The sequence below is a fragment of the Nansenia antarctica genome (genome assembly GCF_963989245.1).
Source record: "Nansenia antarctica genome assembly, chromosome: 8".
Classification (NCBI taxonomy): Eukaryota; Metazoa; Chordata; class Actinopteri; order Argentiniformes; family Microstomatidae; genus Nansenia; species Nansenia antarctica.
In genome coordinates, this window is record NC_137678.1 from 32741438 (window position 1) to 32763245 (window position 21808).

The window sequence follows — 21808 nt, forward strand, 5'->3', positions numbered from 1 at the left end:
TTATAAAGAAACCAACTTTACAAACAGTGTATTTAAGTTTTCTGACTTTTCTTTTTTTTTTCTTTAATTTTTATTATAAAATAAAGACCAACACAATAACTTTAAAATAACAGGGGGATATTGTTTGTTTGTTTTCATTGTCGTTTCCGCTTGAGACATCAGGTCATTTTTTACTCTTCCCAGACAGTTGGTCCTGGGCGGCCTTCTTGGCTTTGACCATCTCCACCAGTTCCTGTGTTGGAGAGGAAATAGTAGATGTTAATAGATAGTTGTATGTACAGGGTTCCTACAAGTTTCAACAAGTCAAATTTAAGACCTTTTTAGACCTCTTGGATATAATTGTAGACCTATTCCCGACACCATATGACAGCTTTTTGTCATCCTCGAGGTGATGAAATTAGGGATTTCACTGCCATACAGACAAAAAAGCTTGATTAATTTCTGTGTAAATAGATGTGGTCGGACTGATTTCCTTGCAGGATCTCATTTTTAGACCTAACAACTGAAATTTGGGACCTTTTTAGGTCTTACAAATTGGATTGCTGGATTTTAGACTTTAAGGCTTTTTAAGACCAGCGTGGAGAAACATCCACATTCCAGTCACTTTTCCTGTGGTCTGTTTGGGAGGGTTCAACATTAATAAAGGTTCAGGTAAAACATTGGCATCAGTCTCATGAGACCGTGGATTTCTAGGTGCCATGATCAGGTTTTGGAGGTTAAAAAACATCATGTTGAAAAAGGAATCACGCCAGCTCTACACATTACATTACATTTCTTTCTGCCCTGCTGAATTAATGAAAAAATACATATATTAATAATTTTCTGCCACACTGAATACACACTCCTTCAGTTTCACATACCGAATAGGGAGGACATTTCACTTGAAGGAAGCATCAAGTCGTGAGTTTAGAATGATAAGGTTCTATCTCCGTTTAGGGTAGTTCAGAGATATTGAGCGTCAAAGTTTTTACATTCCATTATGTTTTGTGAGATGGAACCTTTGTATTTTATGAATTACTAACTCAATGTCAACATTTTTAAAAATAACACCACACAGGCATTAATAAACACCTAATGGATCAGATTATGTAAAAAAAAAAATATAACTCTAACGTTACAAACTGTCAAGCCTGGCCTGGACAGCTTACCTTATACCTCTTCATACAGTCTTTCTTGGTGCGCCCGGGCACGGCTCCGGCGATCCTCTCCCACCTCTCGGCGGTGCTGACGGGGAAGGTCTTCAGGGCCTGCTCCAGGAGCTTCTGCTCGTCCGTGGTCCAGGAGGCAGCGTTGCCGTCGACACCTGAGACCAAGAAATAAGAAAAACGGCCATTCGTTTCTCTCACAGGATCTCAGTCGGATATACAGAATTGGGTGTGAATCCATCCAGTGGTGTAGTCTAGGTGATATGCAGGACTACGCCGTATACCCACTAGGAAAGGCCAAGGATTTCCATATAGCCACTAAAAAATGTGTGAGGATACGTAACAGCGTTTTGTGACAGAACTTTCATTCATAAAATTCACCCTGTCTATGTTACGAAGCACTTGAATTTTGGACCATTGGGACTGACTATAGCGTCATATACCATCAACGGGGGGAGATGCGACATGAAATATGCCAAAATGCAGCACTATCATGCACAGATCAGCCTTATAACATGTAATTTATATATAATGTTAGACAGGCAGCGCAGAATTTTTTTTATGGCGAAATGAACGATATGAGGCTGGGAGGGGAAAATCACAGTATACCCACTAGAAAACACTAGACTACACCACTGAATCCATTGGTAGTGAAACGAAACCAGTCAACTCTACTGTTCGCCCGTCACTCACCGTCGAATCTCTCAGAGGGAACTGCGTTGTCTACTGTCAGGGGCACAGCAGCATGCTCCTTCTTGAACTTCTCAAAGGCCTTCTTGTTGATCTCATCTTTCTGGTGGGGGTCTGAAAACACAATGAAGGGTTAAATAATCTCACAAGAGTGTGTTGGATAAAGTTACTCAACATGGGCTTAGAGGTGTAAGACCCCCCAGAACATAGTTAAGTGGTGGAGGTGTAAGACAGAACATAGTTAAGTGGTGGAGGTGTAAGACCAGAACATAGTTAAGTGGTGGAGGTGTAAGACCAGAACATAGTTAAGTGGTGGAGGTGTAAGACCCCCAGAACATAGTTAAGTGGTGGAGTTTAGTGATGCTCCGATCTGATCGGCGCCGATCGGTATCGGCCGATATGGCCTTGATCGGTTTTGATCGGAGTTCTCAAAACGGCCGATCAAACATGACCGATCAGTTTACAAAATGGCGTCGCCAGTCTGGAAATATTACACAGTGTCGGAAAGAGACAACAAATATGCCGTTTGTAATGTCTGCTCAAAAGAAATACCTTGCGGAGGAACGCACGCAAGGTCTTTCAATACCACGAATATCATACGGCATTTGCTGCGTTCGTCGATTCGCTCAGAGAGCGCCGAAGCGCACACTGGGCTCGACGTCATAAAGGGACCGAGTGCTTTGATTGGACGAGAGGCGTTCCACGAGTGCTGGTCAGAGTTCCAGCGCGACTTCACGAGCGTAGTGTAGGTAGTGTTCACCGACGTCATGTGACCCCGCGAGCAGGAAGTCACTTGGCCCATAGCAACAACAACTATTAGCGCGTGAGTTTTAGGTCTTCCTCTGTGCACCTTGCACAAGTGTAGATAGCGAGCGACTTTTCAGCAGCAGGACATATTTGAGATGATAAGAGGAACAGGCTGAGTGCCAAAAACGCTGAGATGCTTGTATTTCTCAAGGCTAATCTGCCAGTGATGCTGCTTAATCAGAAGTAAGGTTTGAGTCTGAAATCTCCTTAGGTGCAATGTTTTGTTTTTTTGTTTTATTGATTATTGCTGACTTGCTGTCTTATCTCCTCCTAAATATGACTTGAAACTGACTGACTTGAAACAGTATTTTATATTTGGCTATAGCCTGTTTATGTTGCAGTTTAGTTTGGGTATGTTTATTGTTCCTCAGGAAAGCTACAGTTACAGTATAAGCTCCAAGTTCTCTAAGAGCCCCTAGTTCCTCTCATTCGAGTGGAATGTTGCACATTTGATGTGACAGTGTACATTTTATTTATTATGATTTTTATTTTCACATTTTATTTGTTTTTCCTGAAGTAAGCTACAGGTGGTTGTGAATTCAATAAAACAGATGGTCGTCAATTCATGATACTTTCTCATCTCCTAATTTCATTTAAATACTTAATATACAATGTCAATGGTGTTAAGAATAATTTAAAACATAAATAATGCTACACAATAAATAGAATGCTTCAATTGCCATTTTCGACGCTGTGATCGGTGATATCGGATCGGCAGATCACTGATTCCAGTGATCGGCACCAAAAACCCTGATCGGAGCATCTCTAGTGGAGTTGTAAGACAGAACATAGTTAAGTGGTGGAGGTGTAAGACAGAACATAGTTAAGTGGTGGAGGTGTAAGACAGAATATAGTTAAGTGGTGGAGGTGTAAGACAGAACATAGTTAAGTGGTGGAGGTGTAAGACTAGGGATGGGACGATTATCGTTTTTATCGTTAATCGCGATAAAAACACCCGCGATAACTTAATCGTGGAGAATTTTAATTATTTTAATAATCGTCATAATCGTATGTTATGAATAAACTGTGTTTAACAAATGTCTGGCGCTATTTTTCAGCCTAGGCTACATTACTTTTGCAGTCAAGTTAGCGACTGTTACTGTAATATAATTGCAATTCCTCACATGAGCCGCGCGCGAATATCCTCACAGAACTTCTCGCGCTATTGTTCAGCCTGCATGGGTAACGTTACTGTCAAGTCAGCCTTGTCAGTCAGTCACTAGGTAACGTATGCTAGCCTACTCACCATGGCTGGTGAAAAACTTTAGACGGGATACTGTCATTGGCCTTCCTTGTTATTACCAGGCAGTGACAGTCTATGGCTGCAAAAGGCGCGGCAAAAGGCGCGCCCCTAAGCTTTAGCAAATATATTGTGGTTTACTTAATACTGTTCAGCACTTGAGGTTACATTCAATGCATGACTTGTGCTATAGGCTAAATACAATGATTAAAGCGGCAAGTAGCAAGTGTGCGCATCAAAGGCATTAGGCACGTAACATCCATGCTGTATAAACACATGACAACCGTCCGTTATTTCCCGAACTTTGCCCGAACCCCCTGCGAGGACCCTGGGAACAACGGTACGCTCCCCGCGGCTGCTATCAGACTGGCCGCGGGAGTGAGTGTTGAGGGAGAGAGGAGACGGCAACCCTCGCTCGCCATAGACTGTATCCCTACTCGTCTCTCCTGAGCTCGGTTGTAACGTGAACCGTGGAATACAGGATATGTTAGATGCTTTACAGTAATTCCCCAAATGACCAGAAAAGGAATTTAGATTTGTCGCTGGTCGCTTTTGACTAATTAAGTCGCCAAGGGGCTCTGGAAGTTGGCAACACTGGGAGTAGGGCTGCAACTAACGATTATTTTGGTAGTCGACTAATCTGTCGATTATTTTTTCGATTAGTCGCGATTAGTCGTGTGGCTTTTCGCTGCGCGTAAATGGCGACGCAGAAGCATAAATCCGGCTTAACTAGCTATCTAACCTAACGTTACGCCAAGCTACAGCTGCTCACAGAGCTAGTTGATTGGCTAGCTAGCATTGCTGGCTAGACTACAGACAGCTCACGTTAGTAGGCTACGCTTGGCGCTGTTTATCTTACAGACAGCTCGCTGGTGGACTCAACATAATTGAAATAGCATTCACTTATCAAGCATCATTCATGATCATCCACCATGACTACCTGGTATTTTAATAGCGACCACCCCTCACTTCATTTCATCTCGCGTTCTCCTGGCTTCAACATGGAAAACCCCTGCTACGTAACGTTACATACAAGCGCCTCTGTCTGTCACATGCGTGCCACAGGGCAAATAAATTAATAGCACAAACGCTCATAGCATGTACAGCCCTGTCCATGAGACGTTGTTTTCCAACATGTAACAGTAAAGCTAACATAAACATTACGACCCTAACAATATAACGTTAGCCAGTTGGCTAACAACGTTAGCTAAAACTTACCCAGCTGATTCTTGCATGGCTCCCGTTTAAAAAAAAAAAAAAAAAAAAAAAACGTTTTTTAAAAATATATTTTTTTATGCGATTAGTCGACAACAACATTTCACGTCGACGAATTTTCGTAATCGATTAGTCGTGACTAATCGACTAATCGTTGCAGCCCTAACTGGGAGTGCGTTCTTTAAACTTCCTTGGGTACGTTAATGAAAGGTGCTGATTGGCCGAAAAGGAATTGCTCTTTCTTAAGGACCCGGATTATGGCCAGAGATATGTGCCACTAGAATCTGAATTACTGACTTAAAATGTCCTAAAAATGTCCTAAAAATACAACAAAATCTAAGTTAAAGTGATTACAGTGTGTTTTATTGGCATTCCAAAAATAAATTAAAAAAACATTTTTATTTTATTTTATTTTTTAATTCTCGCGATAATATCGTGGATCGCGATTATTTTGCCCACGATAATCGTGACATGACATTTTCTAATCGTCCCACCCCTATGTAAGACAGAACATAGTTAAGTGGTGGAGGTGTAAGACCAGAACATAGTTAAGTGGTGGAGGTGTAAGACCAGAACACAGTTAAGTGGTGGAGGTGTAAGAACATAGTTAAGTGGTGGAGGTGTAAGACAGAACATAGTTAAGTGGGAGAGGTGTAAGAACATAGTTAAGTGGTGGAGGTGTAAGACCAGAACATAGTTAAGTGGTGGAGGTGTAAGACAGAACATAGTTAAGTGGTGGAGTTGTAAGAACATAGTTAAGTGGTGGAGGTGTAAGACAGAACATAGTTAAGTGGGAGAGGTGTAAGAACATAGTTAAGTGGTGGAGGTGTAAGACAGAACATAGTTAAGTGGTGGAGGTGTAGAACATAGTTAAGTGGTGGAGGTGTAAGACAGAACATAGTTAAGTGGTAGAGGTGTAAGAACATAGTTAAGTTCTCACCCAGCTTCTGTAGGTTCTTGGCTTTGTTGATGACATCTTTGGCGGTCCTCTTGATACCGCTGGTGGAGTGCAGGTTCATGTAGTTGGCGATGACTTCCCATCTACAAGACACAGGAAGATAAAGAGGGGGGGGAAAAATCATGAAAACAACAATACAGAGACATTTCTTCACACCTGAAGCCAGAACAGGGTCACCAACAAAGCAGAGGTTTGTATTGCTCTAACCTCAACTTCATATGTATAAAAAAGGAAAACCTGAATACCAAGAAACCAGTAGTTTGAGACAGATAATTGAGAACCGATGGTTCGAGCCTAATGGCCCTTAGGGGGCAGGAGCCTATCTCCTGTTTCCGTAGCGTGAGGCGGCTTGATGTACAAGTCCACCCCCTGGACATGACGCTGGTATGTCGCAGGGTCTTACCCCCCCAATCCAACCCTTAATGCTGAGTGCCAAGCAGGGAGGCATCGGGTACCGTTTTTATAGTCTTTGGTGGTACGACTCGGCCGGGGAACAAACTCACGACCTCCCGATCTCAGGACGGAGGGACACTCTAACCGCAAGGCCTCTGAGCTGGTACAGATAGCATGTCATAATAAGCAGAGCAGGTGAGTACCTGGCGTTGGTTCCAGCAGGGAACAGGTTCACTGCTTTGATGAGCAGCTGGAGTTCCTCCTCGTTCCAGCCCTTGCCTCCAGCCCCGGAGCCTCCGCTGGCCTGTTCAGAGGTGCGGGTAGTTTGTCTGGCCTGGATCTCTGCATCCTTCTCCTTTTGCAGCTGGGCGTTCACCTCCTGTACCTGTGTTCACACGCGCACACACACACACACACACACACACACACACACACTCACAGTCAGAAGGTGCAAGTTGGCTACAGCAATGCCAGATCTTGTCGCTGTCAGAAACTGTTCGAGCGACTGCCGTCGAGGAATCCGAAGCCTCTGGGCACTTAAATGCACTTGATGAAAACACGACCCCCTGCCATACCAACTACACTCACACAAAATTATATATATTATATGACTACTTGCACACTACCTGATTACTTGAATTGTCATATTGTATCTTATTGCATTTCATGTTATTGTACTTCTCACAGCACTATTGATTCCACTGTAGCACGACTGGTTCCGCTGTACGACTACCATTATGACTTTATTATTACTTACTTTACTTATTTTACTTTACTCTATTATTGTGATTTTGTATTATTGTGATCTTGCTGCAATGCCAATGTTGAAGAACCTAAGCCAAAGAATTGTACTTGTGTACATGTCGTGTACATTGGATGTAATAAAAGCAATTCTGATTCCGATACTGTGTCAGATGCCAATGTGAGGTGTGTGTTCCCTCTTTACCTGCTTCTCCACAGCTGCTTTGCCCTCTTCCTTCGAACCCGATGCCATCGCCTCATTCAGGGCCTGCAGACTGGAGAAAGAGTGCAATGTAAATATAGTTTATTTTATTTTATTTAGAAGCATCTTTTTACATTGTTTTCTATTAATCATTTACCTCATCAGCTCTAGACGGTCACAAAGCTTCTCCACATCTTCCATCATCTTCACACTGTCAGTATCAGCTTCATTGTCACCAAAGTAATTCCAGTTCTACGGGCAGAGAAAGAAATACAACAGATACGTAGACAGTGGTCAGACAATGCAAATATCGATCAAAAACAACGATTGCGACATATCCCTTTTTGGTCCTGGTGTTACGCATTGTGACTGTGTAAGTTTTTAATATCTGTATTATGAATTGTATAAGTTGAAAAAAGAAAAAAGGGACCAAAATAAACATTCTCAATCAATCAATCTAGCCACCACATCAACTTTGACACCCTATGTAATAGGGGTGCAACGGTTCAGTTGGCCCACGGTTCGGTACGGTTCGGTATTTTGGGTCACGGTTTTCGGTACGGTTCGGTTCAGAAACAAACATTCCAGACCAACTCGACCTCTGACCAAAGGCCGCGTTCGAGGCATTCACGTGGACGCTCCGGCGCTCTGAGCTAATTTACGAACGCGGCCAAATTGATCTTCTCGCCATAAAGCTTAAGCGTACAGTGGGCTTCCTGTATAGATTTAAATCTTGCTTTTCCTTGGCTTCCAGAAAACGTCTTGTCTCCGCCCTTTTCCTTTCACAATTGGATTATGGTGATACAGTATATAGGTTTGCTTCTCTGTCCACTTTATCCAAGCTAGACCCCCTGTATCATTCGGTTCATCACCAATAGTGCCTTCAGGACCCATCACTGTACACTGTATAGTCTGGTTGGATGGCCATCTCTTTCTGTCAGAAGGCTCCAACACTGGTACACTCTTGTGTTTAAAATCATCTCTGGCTTCTTACCGAATTATCTGGGCCTGAAGTTCATCCCTATACCGAGTGGCTCGGGTCTCAGGTCTCGTAGATGGCTACAATACAAGGTGCCACTTATCATGAACAATGTTGGAAGGGCAAGCTTGTCTTATTATGGCCCTTGGTCTTGGAATGACCTACAGACTACTTTTTAATTAGAGGCCCTTATTTCCATAAGTATCTTCAAGCGTAGATTAAAGGATGTGGTCACCGCTCGCTGTACCTGCTTTGGTTAGACTTCTCAATGTTTTAATCACCTTGTAAATACCCTACCATTGTTTGTCTATTGTATTGTTGCCACTGTCTTATGTCCTGTCTTGTTATCTGAACTGTTTTTTTAAGCTACTATTTTGACCCTGTCTTGGCCAGGTCTCTCTTGTAAAAGAGGTTTTAATCTCAATGTGACTTCCTGGTAAAATAAAGGTAAAAAAAAAAACGAAAACGAAAACCGAAAACCGAAAACCGTCACGTTCACTAGTGAATTGAGCCGTGGAACGCAAACCATACCGTCCGTAAAAAAACCGAGAACCGTTGCACCCCTACTATGTAAGCACCTTGCAGGTTGTCCTGAGTTTCGACCTCTCTTTCTTGATGGCCTTCTTCTGGACCTCCTTCTCTTTCTTGACCAGCTGGGCGGCCTGTTTGGCCTCCTCCTCCTCCTTCTCCTTGGCTAGCCGCGCCGTCTCCAGCTCTGCCTGCCGAGCCTGGGGAAACACAAACACACCGCAGGTCTAGAAGTTACCTACTACACTATGCAGATGCACAGGGTGTGGCTCCAAGGAAGCACACCTAAGGAAGGGAACCACAACGTGCTGTCAGATAGATAACTGGATGTTAGGACATGTGGGACTGACCCGCTCCTTGTCCTCCTGCTCTTTCCTCTTGGCGTCAGCTTTGGCCTTCTTCTCCGACTCCTTCCTGGCCTTCTCGTCGTCTTTGAACTTCTTTATTCTGGGGTCGAAGCTGTAGGCAGTGTCTGGAACAGAGGCGGTGAAACAACGTCAACGCAGGGCTCAGAATGTCTAGCTCAAAATGTCCAGCTCAGAATGTCTAGCTCAGAATGTCTAGCTCAGAATGTCTAGCTCAGAATGCCTAGCTCAGAATGCCTAGCTCAGAATGTCTAGCTCAGAATGTCTAGCTCAGAATGAGATGTAGAGTAAAGTGTACAAGTGTAAGCAAATTACATGTAAAAAAAAAAAAGAAATACTAAATACCAATAAGTGTCCGTATTCTGACCATCTCCTCCTTCTTCCTCTGAGCTCTGGAACCACGATTTTGCTTTTCAATCCATCTCCTCTCATCACGACTGAGTTTAAGAGAAGAATTTACAAGTCAGACAACTGAAGAAAGAGAACTAGCGTGCACATTGCTATGCTAGCACTCCAGGAGGAGCCTGAACACCAGACTGTGATGTTGTTGCTCACCATTCTGCCTTCTCCTTTTCCTCTTCATCCAGATAGGAAAACTCTCTCCACGAATCCAAGTTGTACCTTCATTGAGAAAGTGAGAAAGAGAAAGAGTGAACCATCAATATCACTGAGTGAAATGTAATGTAATCATCATAATAACTAAGAAGTTGACCATACTACTAAGTATATTTATTTTAAGTTCCCAATTCTGAATATTCTTTGCTTGCATGACATGGCAGTTTGACTGTCCACACACACACACACACATTAATGCCACTCACCAAAAAGAGTAAAAATGATCCACTTCCTCAAAGGTGGACTCCATAGAGCCGAGTTTGGGCACGTGTTTTTTGGTAGACCACCTGCCATTCCTTTCAAAAACTGGAGAGAATGCCTCAAAGAAGTTGTCCTTGCCCTCGCCTTTTGAGGGCACAGTGTTGTCAAAGGTGGGATCCACACTGTCATAGGCTCTTCGCTTTACTGGGTCAGACAGTATTTCTATAGCTGATAACCACAAACCACAAAAGAGAAGACAAATCATAAGTAACAGCTTAGATTGATAAGGTTAATTACTTAATTCGGTTGTTAAGTCGTGACGTGTTTCCAGGTCCAAAGTTGGCTGAGGCGCTCTCTTCGAAATGCCTCAGTAATAATAATAATTCATTATATTTGTATAGCAAATCCCAGTCTAAAAAACGATTGAACTGTCATTCAGTATACTGTGAATGACAGTATGCCTTTGACTGCCTGCACTTTACCACCAAGACACTATGGGGCGCAGTAGAATATTGTGCAACAGCAGAATATGATTGTTGAGAGCTTGCGAACGTGAAAACACGATTATTGAGAAGAAAACATTCAGTAGCTAGCTATCATGCCGCCCCAAAAAAGGCCACTGCTACCGACCGAGTCGACAAGCCTGGAAAGTTTCGGGTTTTCAACCATGAAACCAAACTTGAATTCAGCTGCACCTGTTATGACACCCAACGTTGAAACTGTTGAAATAGCAGAGCTCAAACAAAAGCAAGTGCTTCCGAAGAAAGTAGCAGAACTCACCTCCAGTATGTATAAGGAGACAGCTAGGTCGTTCAGGGCAGCCTATACTGTCGCTAAAGAAAGGATGCCTTATACAAAACTGAATCCAATTATGAAACTTAATGAGATGAATGGCGCGACAGTTGGCCCCTGCTCACCGATCCGATCATTCATGTGCCCAGATTGTAGAGCACATTGCACAAGAGATGAAACAAATTCATTTCTAATGTCAAATCACTTGATTCCCGTAGTAGCATAACATTAGATGAAAGCACAATTCATGGACGAGCATACATGATTATTTATGTCAGGTGCGATGTCACTGGAAATGGAGATGTGGACAATGTGTCGTGCTAACAGGGAAAGTGAATGGACTGTATAGCAAAAACAACAAAATGATTGGCCGAGATACCCGTAACTATTGCTTATAGCTGTTGTTTCATGTGGTGGTGTTGATGTGGTGAAATGAGTAGCCTATGGCTAATTAAAACTTGTAAGTCCCATCGCTGTGTGGGCATGATTCGCGCGCGTGCATGAGAACATTTCGCACTGTTATTTTGGAGACCCCCGCAAAGCTCAGCTTATAACTCGAACCCTGGCTGTAGTACACTGGTACTCTGGTGCAGGGAATTTGTGGTTTGGACTCGGAAATTGCTAAACGTCACGTTTGACGTCAGACTTAACAACCGAATTGGTTTAGTCAGAATCAGAATCGCTTTTATTACTCTCTCACTGTACAAATACACAAGAGTAAGATTATTTGGCTTTGGTTCTTCAACATTCAGTATTGTAAACAAGTGAAATAAGTAACCCTACATTGATAAAGTAGTGTGCTGTGAGCCACACAATGAGCCAGGTCCTTACCTTTAGTTATACAAGTGAAGTAGTCGTTGTCCCCGTCAACAATCTTCTCTCCTGCAGCTTTCCTTTTGTCAGGGTGGTGCTTCAACACTATTGCTTTATCTGTCGGGGGAAATACAGCCAATGTGGTTGGAATACTGTGTGATACACCTTCTTATGTACTCAGAAACCTGACAATCTACCAGACAATCTACCATGACACTGTAGCGTACAAAATACTCACGGGCAGCTTTGATTTGTTTCTGTGTCGCCTTGTACCTCATATGAGCCAATGCAAGGACAGCATAGTGGTCTTGATTCTATAAAAGGGAAAGAGATCCATTATCAATTGTCATAATCAAGACAGTATATATGTTATGGTACATGTGGGAAGACGGTACATGTGGGAAAACTAGGGTTAGGTGCTACGTCGACTTGGTACATGCTGGCATGTCTAACCCTAATCCTATCCCTAACCCTAACCCTAACCCCTAACCCTAACCCTAGTTTTCCCACATGTACCGTAACATATATACAGTATATAGCGACAGTATAGACAGTATAGCGCAATATTCCAGATAGTTCTGAAGTAGCAGGGGTCCTGTGACCACTGAGATATAAGCATCCGACTGGGGGTCTAACTAACCTTCCAGTCTTTTGGGTCTAGTGTTCTCAGCAGGGGGTACTCCTCCAACTGCAGCTCTTCATCCTCGGACTCCTCAGACAGCTCCTCCTCTTCCTCCAGCTCCTGGAAGGAGGCCGACACGTTCCTGTTTCTCCTCTTCAGGAAGGCCTCGAACCACCGGCCCACCGGCTCCACCTGGATCTGCACCGAGGCTGGGGGGAGAGGGGATGGGGATTGGGGGGGGGAGGGGATGGATGGAGGGGGGGCAGAGGGGGGATGGAGTGTCAGTTATCATTTAAATCTAGCTAGCTACACATCTATTAACAGCCAGCCACCATGCCTCCTCCACTGGACTGTTAAGTAAATGGCAGCCCATTCGGCTGGTTATTTCAACCATCAGTATTCAAAAAAAGTCCGTTTACGACATAAAACATCCTTAAAAAACGGTTGTCTTAAACGTGGTCTGGATTAATCAATGTCCAGCCAGTGCACTGATCTGATTGAATGACATTCAGAGACATCCAGGCTAACCACAATAGCCAACACAATAGCTAACCCCTATACACGGTTGGTTTCCCCAAGTTATTGAGTATTAAGTATTTCCAAAAATGAATTACAATAATCTGGGGTTATTGAATAACACTTCACTGTTAGCTGGCTTAGACATGTCCCTAGCTTGGCTGTAAGCAGGGATGTTAACACACTGCTAAGCTAGGCTAACAAATAGTGTCAGAATCAGCAGTTATTTTTTGACTTTCCATTCAAACGCTTACCAGCAATGGCATTACAGACGCCAGTCACGTCCCCCTCCAATGCTTCTATTAGCATCTTGGCAATGTAAGAGACTCAAACATCCAGCTATGAAATGTAATTCAGGGTAAATGTGTTTCTGAAGTGTCGCCGGCTGGAGGTGCACCACATGGGCCTGCCTTCACTAATGCAGCACAGGGCAAGACTGGCCTGACACCGTTAGACGTCCGTAGGAACACATATGACGCCTCATCTTAGTTCCTACTAAAACTAATATGTGCGATTCTGCTGGTCATTTGACCATTTTAATAATATCGGATTCATAATAATAATAATAATAATAATAACTTTATTTGTATAGCACTTTATATCAAAGTGCTTTACAATAGGTACGCAGCATTTTAAAACAATTTAAAACAGCTAAGCACAAATACAATAGGTAAAAACAACAATTTTAAACAATTTAAAAACAACTATTTCCATTTTTTTAAAAAACACAATTTCGTAGCACAAATGTAATAGGTAAAAACAACAGTTTTAAACAATTTAAAAACAACTATTTCAAATACACATAATTACAGCAGCACAAATACACTATATATGCTTTGATACTATTAACTGTGACTTTAAAGACGGGTAAGGAACGTTAATAAATCCCCGAAGATAAAAAAAATTGTTAAGACTTTGGGGAAATGAAGTCATTAGTGGTGTTCTTGAATACAATTCCGAACGCTATTTCCGGTCAACTGTTTCACACCGGAAGTCACCAAACCTGCTGTGTAATGCTTGTTGTGCTGAAGCACTGAATCGAACTGTCCACTACCAGTAATTTATAATTATTATATTATTATAATCACCTTCAGATCAACATGCCTGACTACCTGGGAGGCGACCAGAGGAAGATCAAAGAGGAGGAGAAGGAGGACAAACCGATCAGAGGTATTTGAGGAGAGCTTCTTGAACAGACATGATCCACTTTGTTCACTTGCTAGCTACATTAGCTTACCAGATCGTTAGCCTAGCCTTTAGCTAGGTAGCCACACGTCACTGTGACTGTCATTCTACATCTGAATCTGACACGTTTATACATGAATAAAACCTGTCGAGGTGTTCTGTCCAAGTGTGAAGGTTAGTTAGTTAGTGTCTATCATTGATTAGGGATTATTGATTGAGGTACCCAGGCTTCAACCTGCTACCTAACCAGCTGGCTATAGCTAGCTAACATGACTGGGATGCTTGTATGTTTGTATGTTTGTATGCAAGTTGGTAACTAATGTTGATTTTATTGTCGTTCTCCTCCTCAGCTTTGGATGAAGGGGACATTGCCTTGTTGAAGACCTATGTAAGTATTCTGTCTCTAGCATTCTCTAACATTTTAGTTGCTGCCAATTGTCTGTAGTAGTAGTGTTTAAATCTCCCTGCACATCTACCTATATCATGGCCAACTAGTGTATATGTTACATGTGGGAAAACTAGGGTTAGGTGCTAGGGTGACTTGACATGCTGGCATGTCTAACCCAAACCCTAACCTTAACCCTAATCCTAACCCTAACCGTAGCAGGTAGCACCCTAGCACCTAACCCTAACCCTAACTGTAGCACCCTAGCACCTAACCCTAACCCTAGTTTTCCCACATGTACCGTAACATATACATTGTCATTGGATTGAGTTATTTATCATTATAACTCAATTTAATTGAAGCAGACATAAATACCTAGACTGTGGCTTTGTGAAGACCGTGTCAGTTGAACCTGCTGTCTTGTGTCCCCGGGTGTGTCCAGGGCCAGAGCACCTACTCCAGACAGATCAAGCAAGTCGAGGATGACATTCAGAACCTGCTCAAGAAGATCAATGAGCTCACTGGTATGTACCGTACTTCTAGCCTACCAGACACATGACAACTGTGCTGTGTCATTTAGGCAAACATTCAGTTTGGATGAAGTACATTTGTGTAGCGTTGTAGCCGCAGAAGAACTGGTCGTAGCCACAAATAACGTCACTGATAACTTTGATTATCTTCCGGTGTGGTAAGTGTGTGGTAAGTGTGTGGTAAGGGCACTAAAGTGAAGTGTTGTCTGACTGTACAGGCATCAAGGAGTCTGACACTGGCCTGGCTCCCCCTGCGCTATGGGATCTGGCTGCAGACAAACAGACTCTACAGAGCGAGCAGCCATTGCAGGTGGCAAGGTAGGACACGCTTATCCATAAACAACTAAGTAAACACGATAATTATTCAATTAATTCAAATGACAATGGGCTATCAACCCTAAATCATCAACAACCAGCACTAACCACTTGTTTGGTTTTGATAGATGCACCAAGATCATCAACGCTGACTCTGAAGACCCAAAGTACATCATCAACGTGAAGCAGTTTGCCAAGTTTGTGGTGGACCTCAGTGATCAGGTGGCCCCAACGGACATAGAGGAGGGCATGAGAGTTGGGTAAGAAGGGGAGACAGGAGATGCGATTGAAATCGCTTCATAATGTCAAATAAGAAAAACAATATCTTGGGTGGAGACAGTCCAGCACTGTCACTGATTATTCTAAGATATTGAACTATTTGTCTGTGTGTGAACCCTCCAGTGTGGACCGAAACAAGTACCAGATCCACATTCCTCTGCCTCCTAAGATTGACCCCACTGTCACTATGATGCAGGTGAGCTGGGATACAACAACCATAACAATAACAGCTAGTACTTAGGAAGGCTGCACTGAATGTCAAAGTAAGTCAAATGTGATGTAACTATGGCAACTAAAAGGTGTTGTAACTATGGCAACTAAAAGGTGTGTCTTCCTGTCTGGTAGGTGGAGGAGAAGCCTGACGTGACGTACAGTGATGTGGGAGGGTGTAAGGAGCAGATTGAGAAGCTGAGGGAGGTGGTGGAGACTCCTCTGCTCCATGTGAGTGTTTCAGGATGACCCATACTGTTATTACAGGAAATATTAACATTCTAAATATAAATTGAGGTTTTGAAGACATTCAAATATAAACGTAGCAATAACTTCACCACAGTAATACCAGACGACAAAATCCGAGTGCTTTATAGTTACAGTGGGGAGAACAAGTATTTGATACACTGCTGATTTTGCAGGTTTTCCCACTTAGAAAGAATGTAGAGGTCTGTAATTTTTATCATAGGTACACTTCAACTGTGAGAGACGGAATCTAAAACAAAAATCCAGAAAATCACATTGTATGACTTTTAAATAATTAATTTGCATTTTATTGTATGAAATAAGTATTTGATCACCTACCAACCAGTAATAATTCCGGCTCTCACAGACCTGTTAGTTTTTCTTTAAGAAGCCCTCCTATTCTCCACTCATTACCTGTATTAACTGCACCTATTTGAACTCGTTACCTTTATAAAAGACACCTCTCCACACACTCAATCAATCAGACCCCAACCTCTCCACAATGGGCAAGACCAAAGAGCTTTCTAAGGACATCAGGGACAAAATTGTAGACCTGCACAAGGCTGGGATGGGCTACAGGACAATAGGGAAGCAGCTTGGTGAGAAGGCAACAACTGTTGGCGCAATTATTAGAAAATGGAAGAATTTTAAGATGACGGTCAATCTCCCTCGGTCTGGGGCTCCATGCAAGATCTCACCTCGTGGGGCATCAATGATCATAAGAAAGGTGAGGGATCAGCCCAGAACTACACGGCAGGACCTGGTCAATGACCTGAAGAGAGCTGGGACCACAGTCTCAAAGAAAACTATCAGTAACACACTACGCCGTCAGGGATTAAAATCCTGTAGCGCACGCAAGGTCCCCCTGCTCAAGCCAGCGCATGTCCAGGCCCGTCTGAGGTTTGCCAATGATCATCTGGATGATCCAGAGGAGGAATGGGAGAAGGTCATGTGGTCTGATGAGACCAAAATAGAGCTTTTTGGCATAAACTCCACTCGCCGTGTTTGGAGGAAGAAGAAGGATGAGTACAACCCCAAGAACACCATCCCAACCGTGAAGCATGGAGGTGGAAACATCATTCTTTGGGGATGCTTTTCTGCAAAGGGGACAGGACGAATGCACCGTATTGAGGGGAGGATGGATGGAGCCAAGTATCGCGAGATCTTGGCCAATAACCTCCTTCCCTCAGTAAGAGCATTGAAGATGGGTCGTGGCTGGGTCTTCCAGCATGACAACGACCCGAAACACACAGCCAGGGCAACTAAGGAGTGGCTCCGTAAGAAGCATCTCAAGGTCCTGGAGTGGCCTAGCCAGTCTCCAGACCTGAACCCAATAGAAAATCTTTGGAGGGAGCTGAAAGTCCGTGTTGCCCAGCGACAGCCCCGAAACCTGAAGGATCTGGAGAAGATCTGTATGGAGGAGTGGGCCCAAATCCCTGCTGCAGTGTGTGCAAACCTGGTCAAGAACTACAGGAAACGTCTGATCTCTGTAATTGCAAACAAAGGTTTCTTTACCAAATATTAAGTTCTGTTTTTCTGATGTATCAAATACTTATTTCATGCAATAAAATGTAAATTAATTACTTTAAAATCATACAATTTGATTTTCTGGATTTTTTTATTTTATTCTGTCTCTCACAGTTGAAGTGTACCTATGATAAAAATTACAGACCTCTACATTCTTTCTAAGTGGGAAAATGTGCAAAATCAGCAGTGTATCAAATACTTGTTCTCCCCACTGTATATGTCTATTTATATTTCAAGCAGACCTTCCAGTAGTATGTTAACAAATATACATATTATTATAATATAGGGCTGCAACGATTAGTCGATTAGTCACGACTAATCGATTACGAAAATTCGTCGACGTGAGATGTTGTTGTCGACTAATCGCATAAAAAATGTATTTTAAAAAAAAGCGTTTTTTTTTTTTTTTTTTTTTTTTTACGGGAGCCATGCAAGAATCAGCTGGGTAAGTTTTAGCTAACGTTGTTAGCCAACTGGCTAACGTTATATTGTTAGGGTCGTAATGTTTATGTTAGCTTTACTGTTACATGTTGGAAAACAACGTCTCATGGACAGGGCTGTACATGCTATGAGCGTTTGTGCTATTAATTTATTTGCCCTGTGGCACGCATGTGACAGACAGAGGCGCTTGTATGTAACGTTACGTAGCAGGGGTTTTCCATGTTGAAGCCAGGAGAAGCGAGATGAAATGAAGTGAGGGGTGGTCGCTATTAAAATACCAGGTAGTCATGGTGGATGATCATGAATGATGCTTGATAAGTGAATGCTATTTCAATTATGTTGAGTCCACCAGCGAGCTGTCTGTAAGATAAACAGCGCCAAGCGTAGCCTACTAACGTGAGCTGTCTGTAGTCTAGCCAGCAATGCTAGCTAGCCAATCAACTAGCTCTGTGAGCAGCTGTAGCTTGGCGTAACGTTAGGTTAGATAGCTAGTTAAGCCGGATTTATGCTTCTGCGTCGCCATTTACGCGCCGCGAAAAGCCACACGACTAATCGCGACTAATCGAAAAAATAATCGACAGATTAGTCGACTACCAAAATAATCGTTAGTTGCAGCCCTATTATAATATATATGTTACGGTACATGTGGGAATACGGTACATGTGGGAAAACTAGGGTTAGGGTTAGGTGCTACGTCGACTTGGTACATGCTGGCATATCTAACCTTAACCCTAACCTTAACCGTAGCACCTAACTCTAACCCTAGTTTTCCCACATGTACCGCATTCCCACATGTACCGTAACATATATATAATTATGAATTATTATCCTGTTTAGATCTTATACCCCCCCAGCTAAGAGAGACAGGAACCATGTGCTTCTGCTGATGCCTCTTGTTGTTCCCCTCGTCCTCCTCTAGCCTGAGAGGTTTGTGAACCTGGGCATCGAGCCCCCAAAGGGGGTCCTGCTGTTCGGCCCCCCTGGCACAGGGAAGACCCTGTGTGCCCGCGCCGTCGCCAACCGCACCGACGCCTGCTTCATCAGAGTCATCGGATCTGAGCTGGTCCAGAAATATGTGGGAGAGGTGAGTCTCTCCCTCTCTTTCACACACCTAACTACCCACCTACCTACCTACCCACCTACCCACCCACCTACCTACCCACCTACCTACCCACCTATCTATCTACCTACCCACCTACCCACTACCTACCTATCTACCTACCCACCTACCTACCTACCTACCTACCTATCTACCCACCTACCTACCTATCTACCCACCTACCTACCCACCTACCTACCCACCTACCTACACATCTACCTACCTAACTACCTAACTACCTACCTAACTACCTACCCACCTACCTACCTATCTACCTAACTACCTACCCACCTAACTACCTACCCACCCACCTACCTACCTACCTACACATCTACCTACCTACCCACCTACCTACCTACCTACACATCTACCTACCCACCCACCTACCTACCTACACATCTACCCACCTACCTACACATCTACCTACCCACCTACCTACACATCTACCTACCTACCTACTTACCTACCTATCTACCTACCTACCTACCTACCTGAGGGAGAAGACCAAGTTGCAATGTGTGATTCACCAGTGTAAATGAACCTGTCTCACCCTTCTCTCTCTCTCTCTCCCTGTCCAGGGTGCCAGAATGGTCCGTGAGCTGTTTGAGATGGCCAGGACTAAGAAGGCTTGCCTGATCTTCTTTGATGAAATCGACGCTATCGGAGGTTAGCATCTTTTTTTTACGATTACCGAACATTTACCTACTGCCCAATGCAGTCGTGTAAGACAAGTCCACTGTACAGGGTTCCCACGGGTCCTTGAAATCCTTGAAAGTTTGTGGATTTGAGAAAAATAAATCAAGGCCTTAAAAGTTTTTGAAAATTGACATGGGTCATTGAAAGTGCTTGAATTTCTCTCTCACTCTGTCCAATTTTTTTTATAGGTAGAAGGGAATAAAACAACCATACTAGTTACTAAGGTTAATTAGTTAGCTAGATTTTAAACCGACATAACGCCGTTAGATTTGAAAACCATTCATGGTCATTCCTATTATATACATTCTCATCTAGTTCTGTCTCAAACTATGCCGTGTTGGGTCCTTGAATTTGAAGGAATTGAGTCTTGAAAGTCCTTGAAAGGTGCTTGAATTATTTGATGTTTCAAAAGGTGTGGTGGGAACCCTGACTGTAGATATAAACGGCATCTGCCGGTCGTGTCTAATATCTCACTCCGTCTTACAGGGGCCCGTTTTGACGACGGCGCCGGTGGAGACAACGAGGTCCAGAGGACCATGCTGGAGCTCATCAACCAGCTGGACGGCTTCGACCCCCGAGGCAACATCAAGGTCCTGATGGCCACCAACAGGCCCGACACCCTGGACCCCGCCTTGATGAGGCCCGGACGACTGGACAGGAAGATCGAGTTCAGCCTTCCTGACCTGGAGGTGGGTGCCGCCGCCATTGTCTGTTTTTTGGGAGGATTAGAACGGACTCTGTTCACGCTCTGAACTGGGAACATGAGTAAGGAAAAGTAACGGATAATGTCAATCAGAACAGAACAGTGAAGTGAACTTATAATAGCGTCGACATCGATCACAACGAGGCTCCGACATGGTTTTATGTGTTCTTATGGTAATTCTGTCAGCGCTCCGTTTTCCAAAACTCATTACAAAGACGGTCTCAAGAATGAGCTGTTTTAATCAGGAGGCGGTAGGATCTGGTGCGTGTGGTAATTGGGGCGGCTGTGGCGCAGGAAGTAGAGCCGCCGTCTAATGATCACAAGGTTGGCAGATCGGCGGTTCGAGCCCCGGCTGGCCACATGTCGAAGTGTCCTTGGGCAAGACACTGAACCCCAAATTGCTCCCAGTGAGTGAGCGGGCCGGTGCCTTGCATGGCAGCTTGCCGCCATAGGTGTGTGAATGTGTGTGTGAACGGGTGAATGAGAGGCCGTTGTAAAGCGCTTTGGATAAAGGCGCTATATAAGTGCAGTCCGTTTACCATCCATTTAATGGACTGTCGTGTGTGTTCCAGGGTCGTACTCACATCTTCAAGATCCACGCGCGCTCCATGAGTGTGGAGAGGGACATCCGCTTTGAGCTGCTGGCTCGTCTCTGCCCCAACAGCACAGGTACGTCCCGACCGCAAAGAAATACTCTGTTCTGACCTGGCTGCTGTTTAGTATCGGTGGTATTCTGGTGTGCCACAAGGGGGCACTGTTACAGCATATATTCAGAACTGGGGTTGACCTGTAATAAGATAATGCCACGACCATTTATGAAATGTTGAAAACCAGCCCAATGACAGACAGGCTTCCACTGTAATGTTTCCACTTGTGTCCAGTCTCCTCAGCTCAGCGCAAATGAATGGAAAGGCAAAAGGTATTAAGTCATTTTGTGTGTGTGTGTGTGTGTGTGTGTGTGTGTGTGTGTCCTCTCAGGGGCTGAGATCCGCAGCGTGTGCACGGAGGCCGGCATGTTCGCCATCCGCGCCCGTAGGAAGATCGCCACAGAGAAGGACTTCCTGGAAGCCGTCAACAAGGTCATCAAGTCCTACGCCAAGTTCAGCGCCACCCCGAGATACATGACCTACAACTAAGCTGTGTCCGTGTCGCTGCGAGTGTGTTGTTCCTGTTTTAGTTGTCACTCGGGAGAGGTCGGGGGGGGTCATTAACTGTCATTTTCTGCCATGTCATTCTACAAGATTACCTAAAAATAAAAACTTTATTCAGACATGAGTGATTTCATTGTCTCTGCCTCGACATCAAATGGTGTAATAAAATGTCAATGTTTATTGATGTGTAAAGTGTGTACACTGAAGGATATTTACAGC

General features: G+C 43.7%; 2 protein-coding genes across 2 annotated transcripts; one reads left to right on the forward strand and one right to left on the reverse strand.

Annotated features, from left to right (window-relative positions):
* On the reverse strand, window positions 1-13216 carry dnajc2 (DnaJ (Hsp40) homolog, subfamily C, member 2). Its single transcript, XM_080537481.1, has 16 exons — window positions 13077-13216; window positions 12325-12515; window positions 11923-11998; window positions 11703-11801; window positions 10085-10307; window positions 9819-9884; window positions 9609-9700; window positions 9249-9370; window positions 8949-9098; window positions 7549-7643; window positions 7395-7464; window positions 6652-6833; window positions 6038-6138; window positions 1839-1949; window positions 1149-1303; window positions 1-232 (listed from the first exon to the last, which is right to left on the reverse strand). Exons 1-16 carry the CDS (start codon window positions 13129-13131, stop codon window positions 164-166), a joined length of 1857 nt encoding a protein of 618 aa, XP_080393607.1. The 5' UTR covers window positions 13132-13216; the 3' UTR covers window positions 1-163.
* A 599-nt stretch (window positions 13217-13815) lies between these two features.
* psmc2 (proteasome 26S subunit, ATPase 2) lies at window positions 13816-21706 on the forward strand. Its single transcript, XM_080538638.1, has 12 exons — window positions 13816-13992; window positions 14358-14395; window positions 14835-14916; window positions 15141-15240; window positions 15366-15497; window positions 15640-15712; window positions 15862-15957; window positions 18860-19024; window positions 19618-19705; window positions 20222-20424; window positions 21011-21107; window positions 21417-21706. Exons 1-12 carry the CDS (start codon window positions 13923-13925, stop codon window positions 21572-21574), a joined length of 1302 nt encoding a protein of 433 aa, XP_080394764.1. The 5' UTR covers window positions 13816-13922; the 3' UTR covers window positions 21575-21706.
* Window positions 21707-21808: the final 102 nt, after the last annotated feature.

Coding starts and splice junctions, on each gene's coding strand:
- dnajc2 (XM_080537481.1), bottom strand. CDS start 13,131: ATGCTAATAGAAGCATTGGAGGGGGACGTGACTGGCGTCTGTAATGCC. Junction 7,644..8,948: donor AACTCAGGACAACCTGCAAG/GTGCTTACATAG, acceptor CTCTGCCCGTAG/AACTGGAATTACTTTGGTGA. Junction 233..1,148: donor ACTGTATGAAGAGGTATAAG/GTAAGCTGTCCA, acceptor TCTCCAACACAG/GAACTGGTGGAGATGGTCAA.
- psmc2 (XM_080538638.1), top strand. CDS start 13,923: ATGCCTGACTACCTGGGAGGCGACCAGAGGAAGATCAAAGAGGAGGAG. Junction 14,396..14,834: donor TTGCCTTGTTGAAGACCTAT/GTAAGTATTCTG, acceptor GGGTGTGTCCAG/GGCCAGAGCACCTACTCCAG. Junction 15,498..15,639: donor GAGGAGGGCATGAGAGTTGG/GTAAGAAGGGGA, acceptor TGAACCCTCCAG/TGTGGACCGAAACAAGTACC.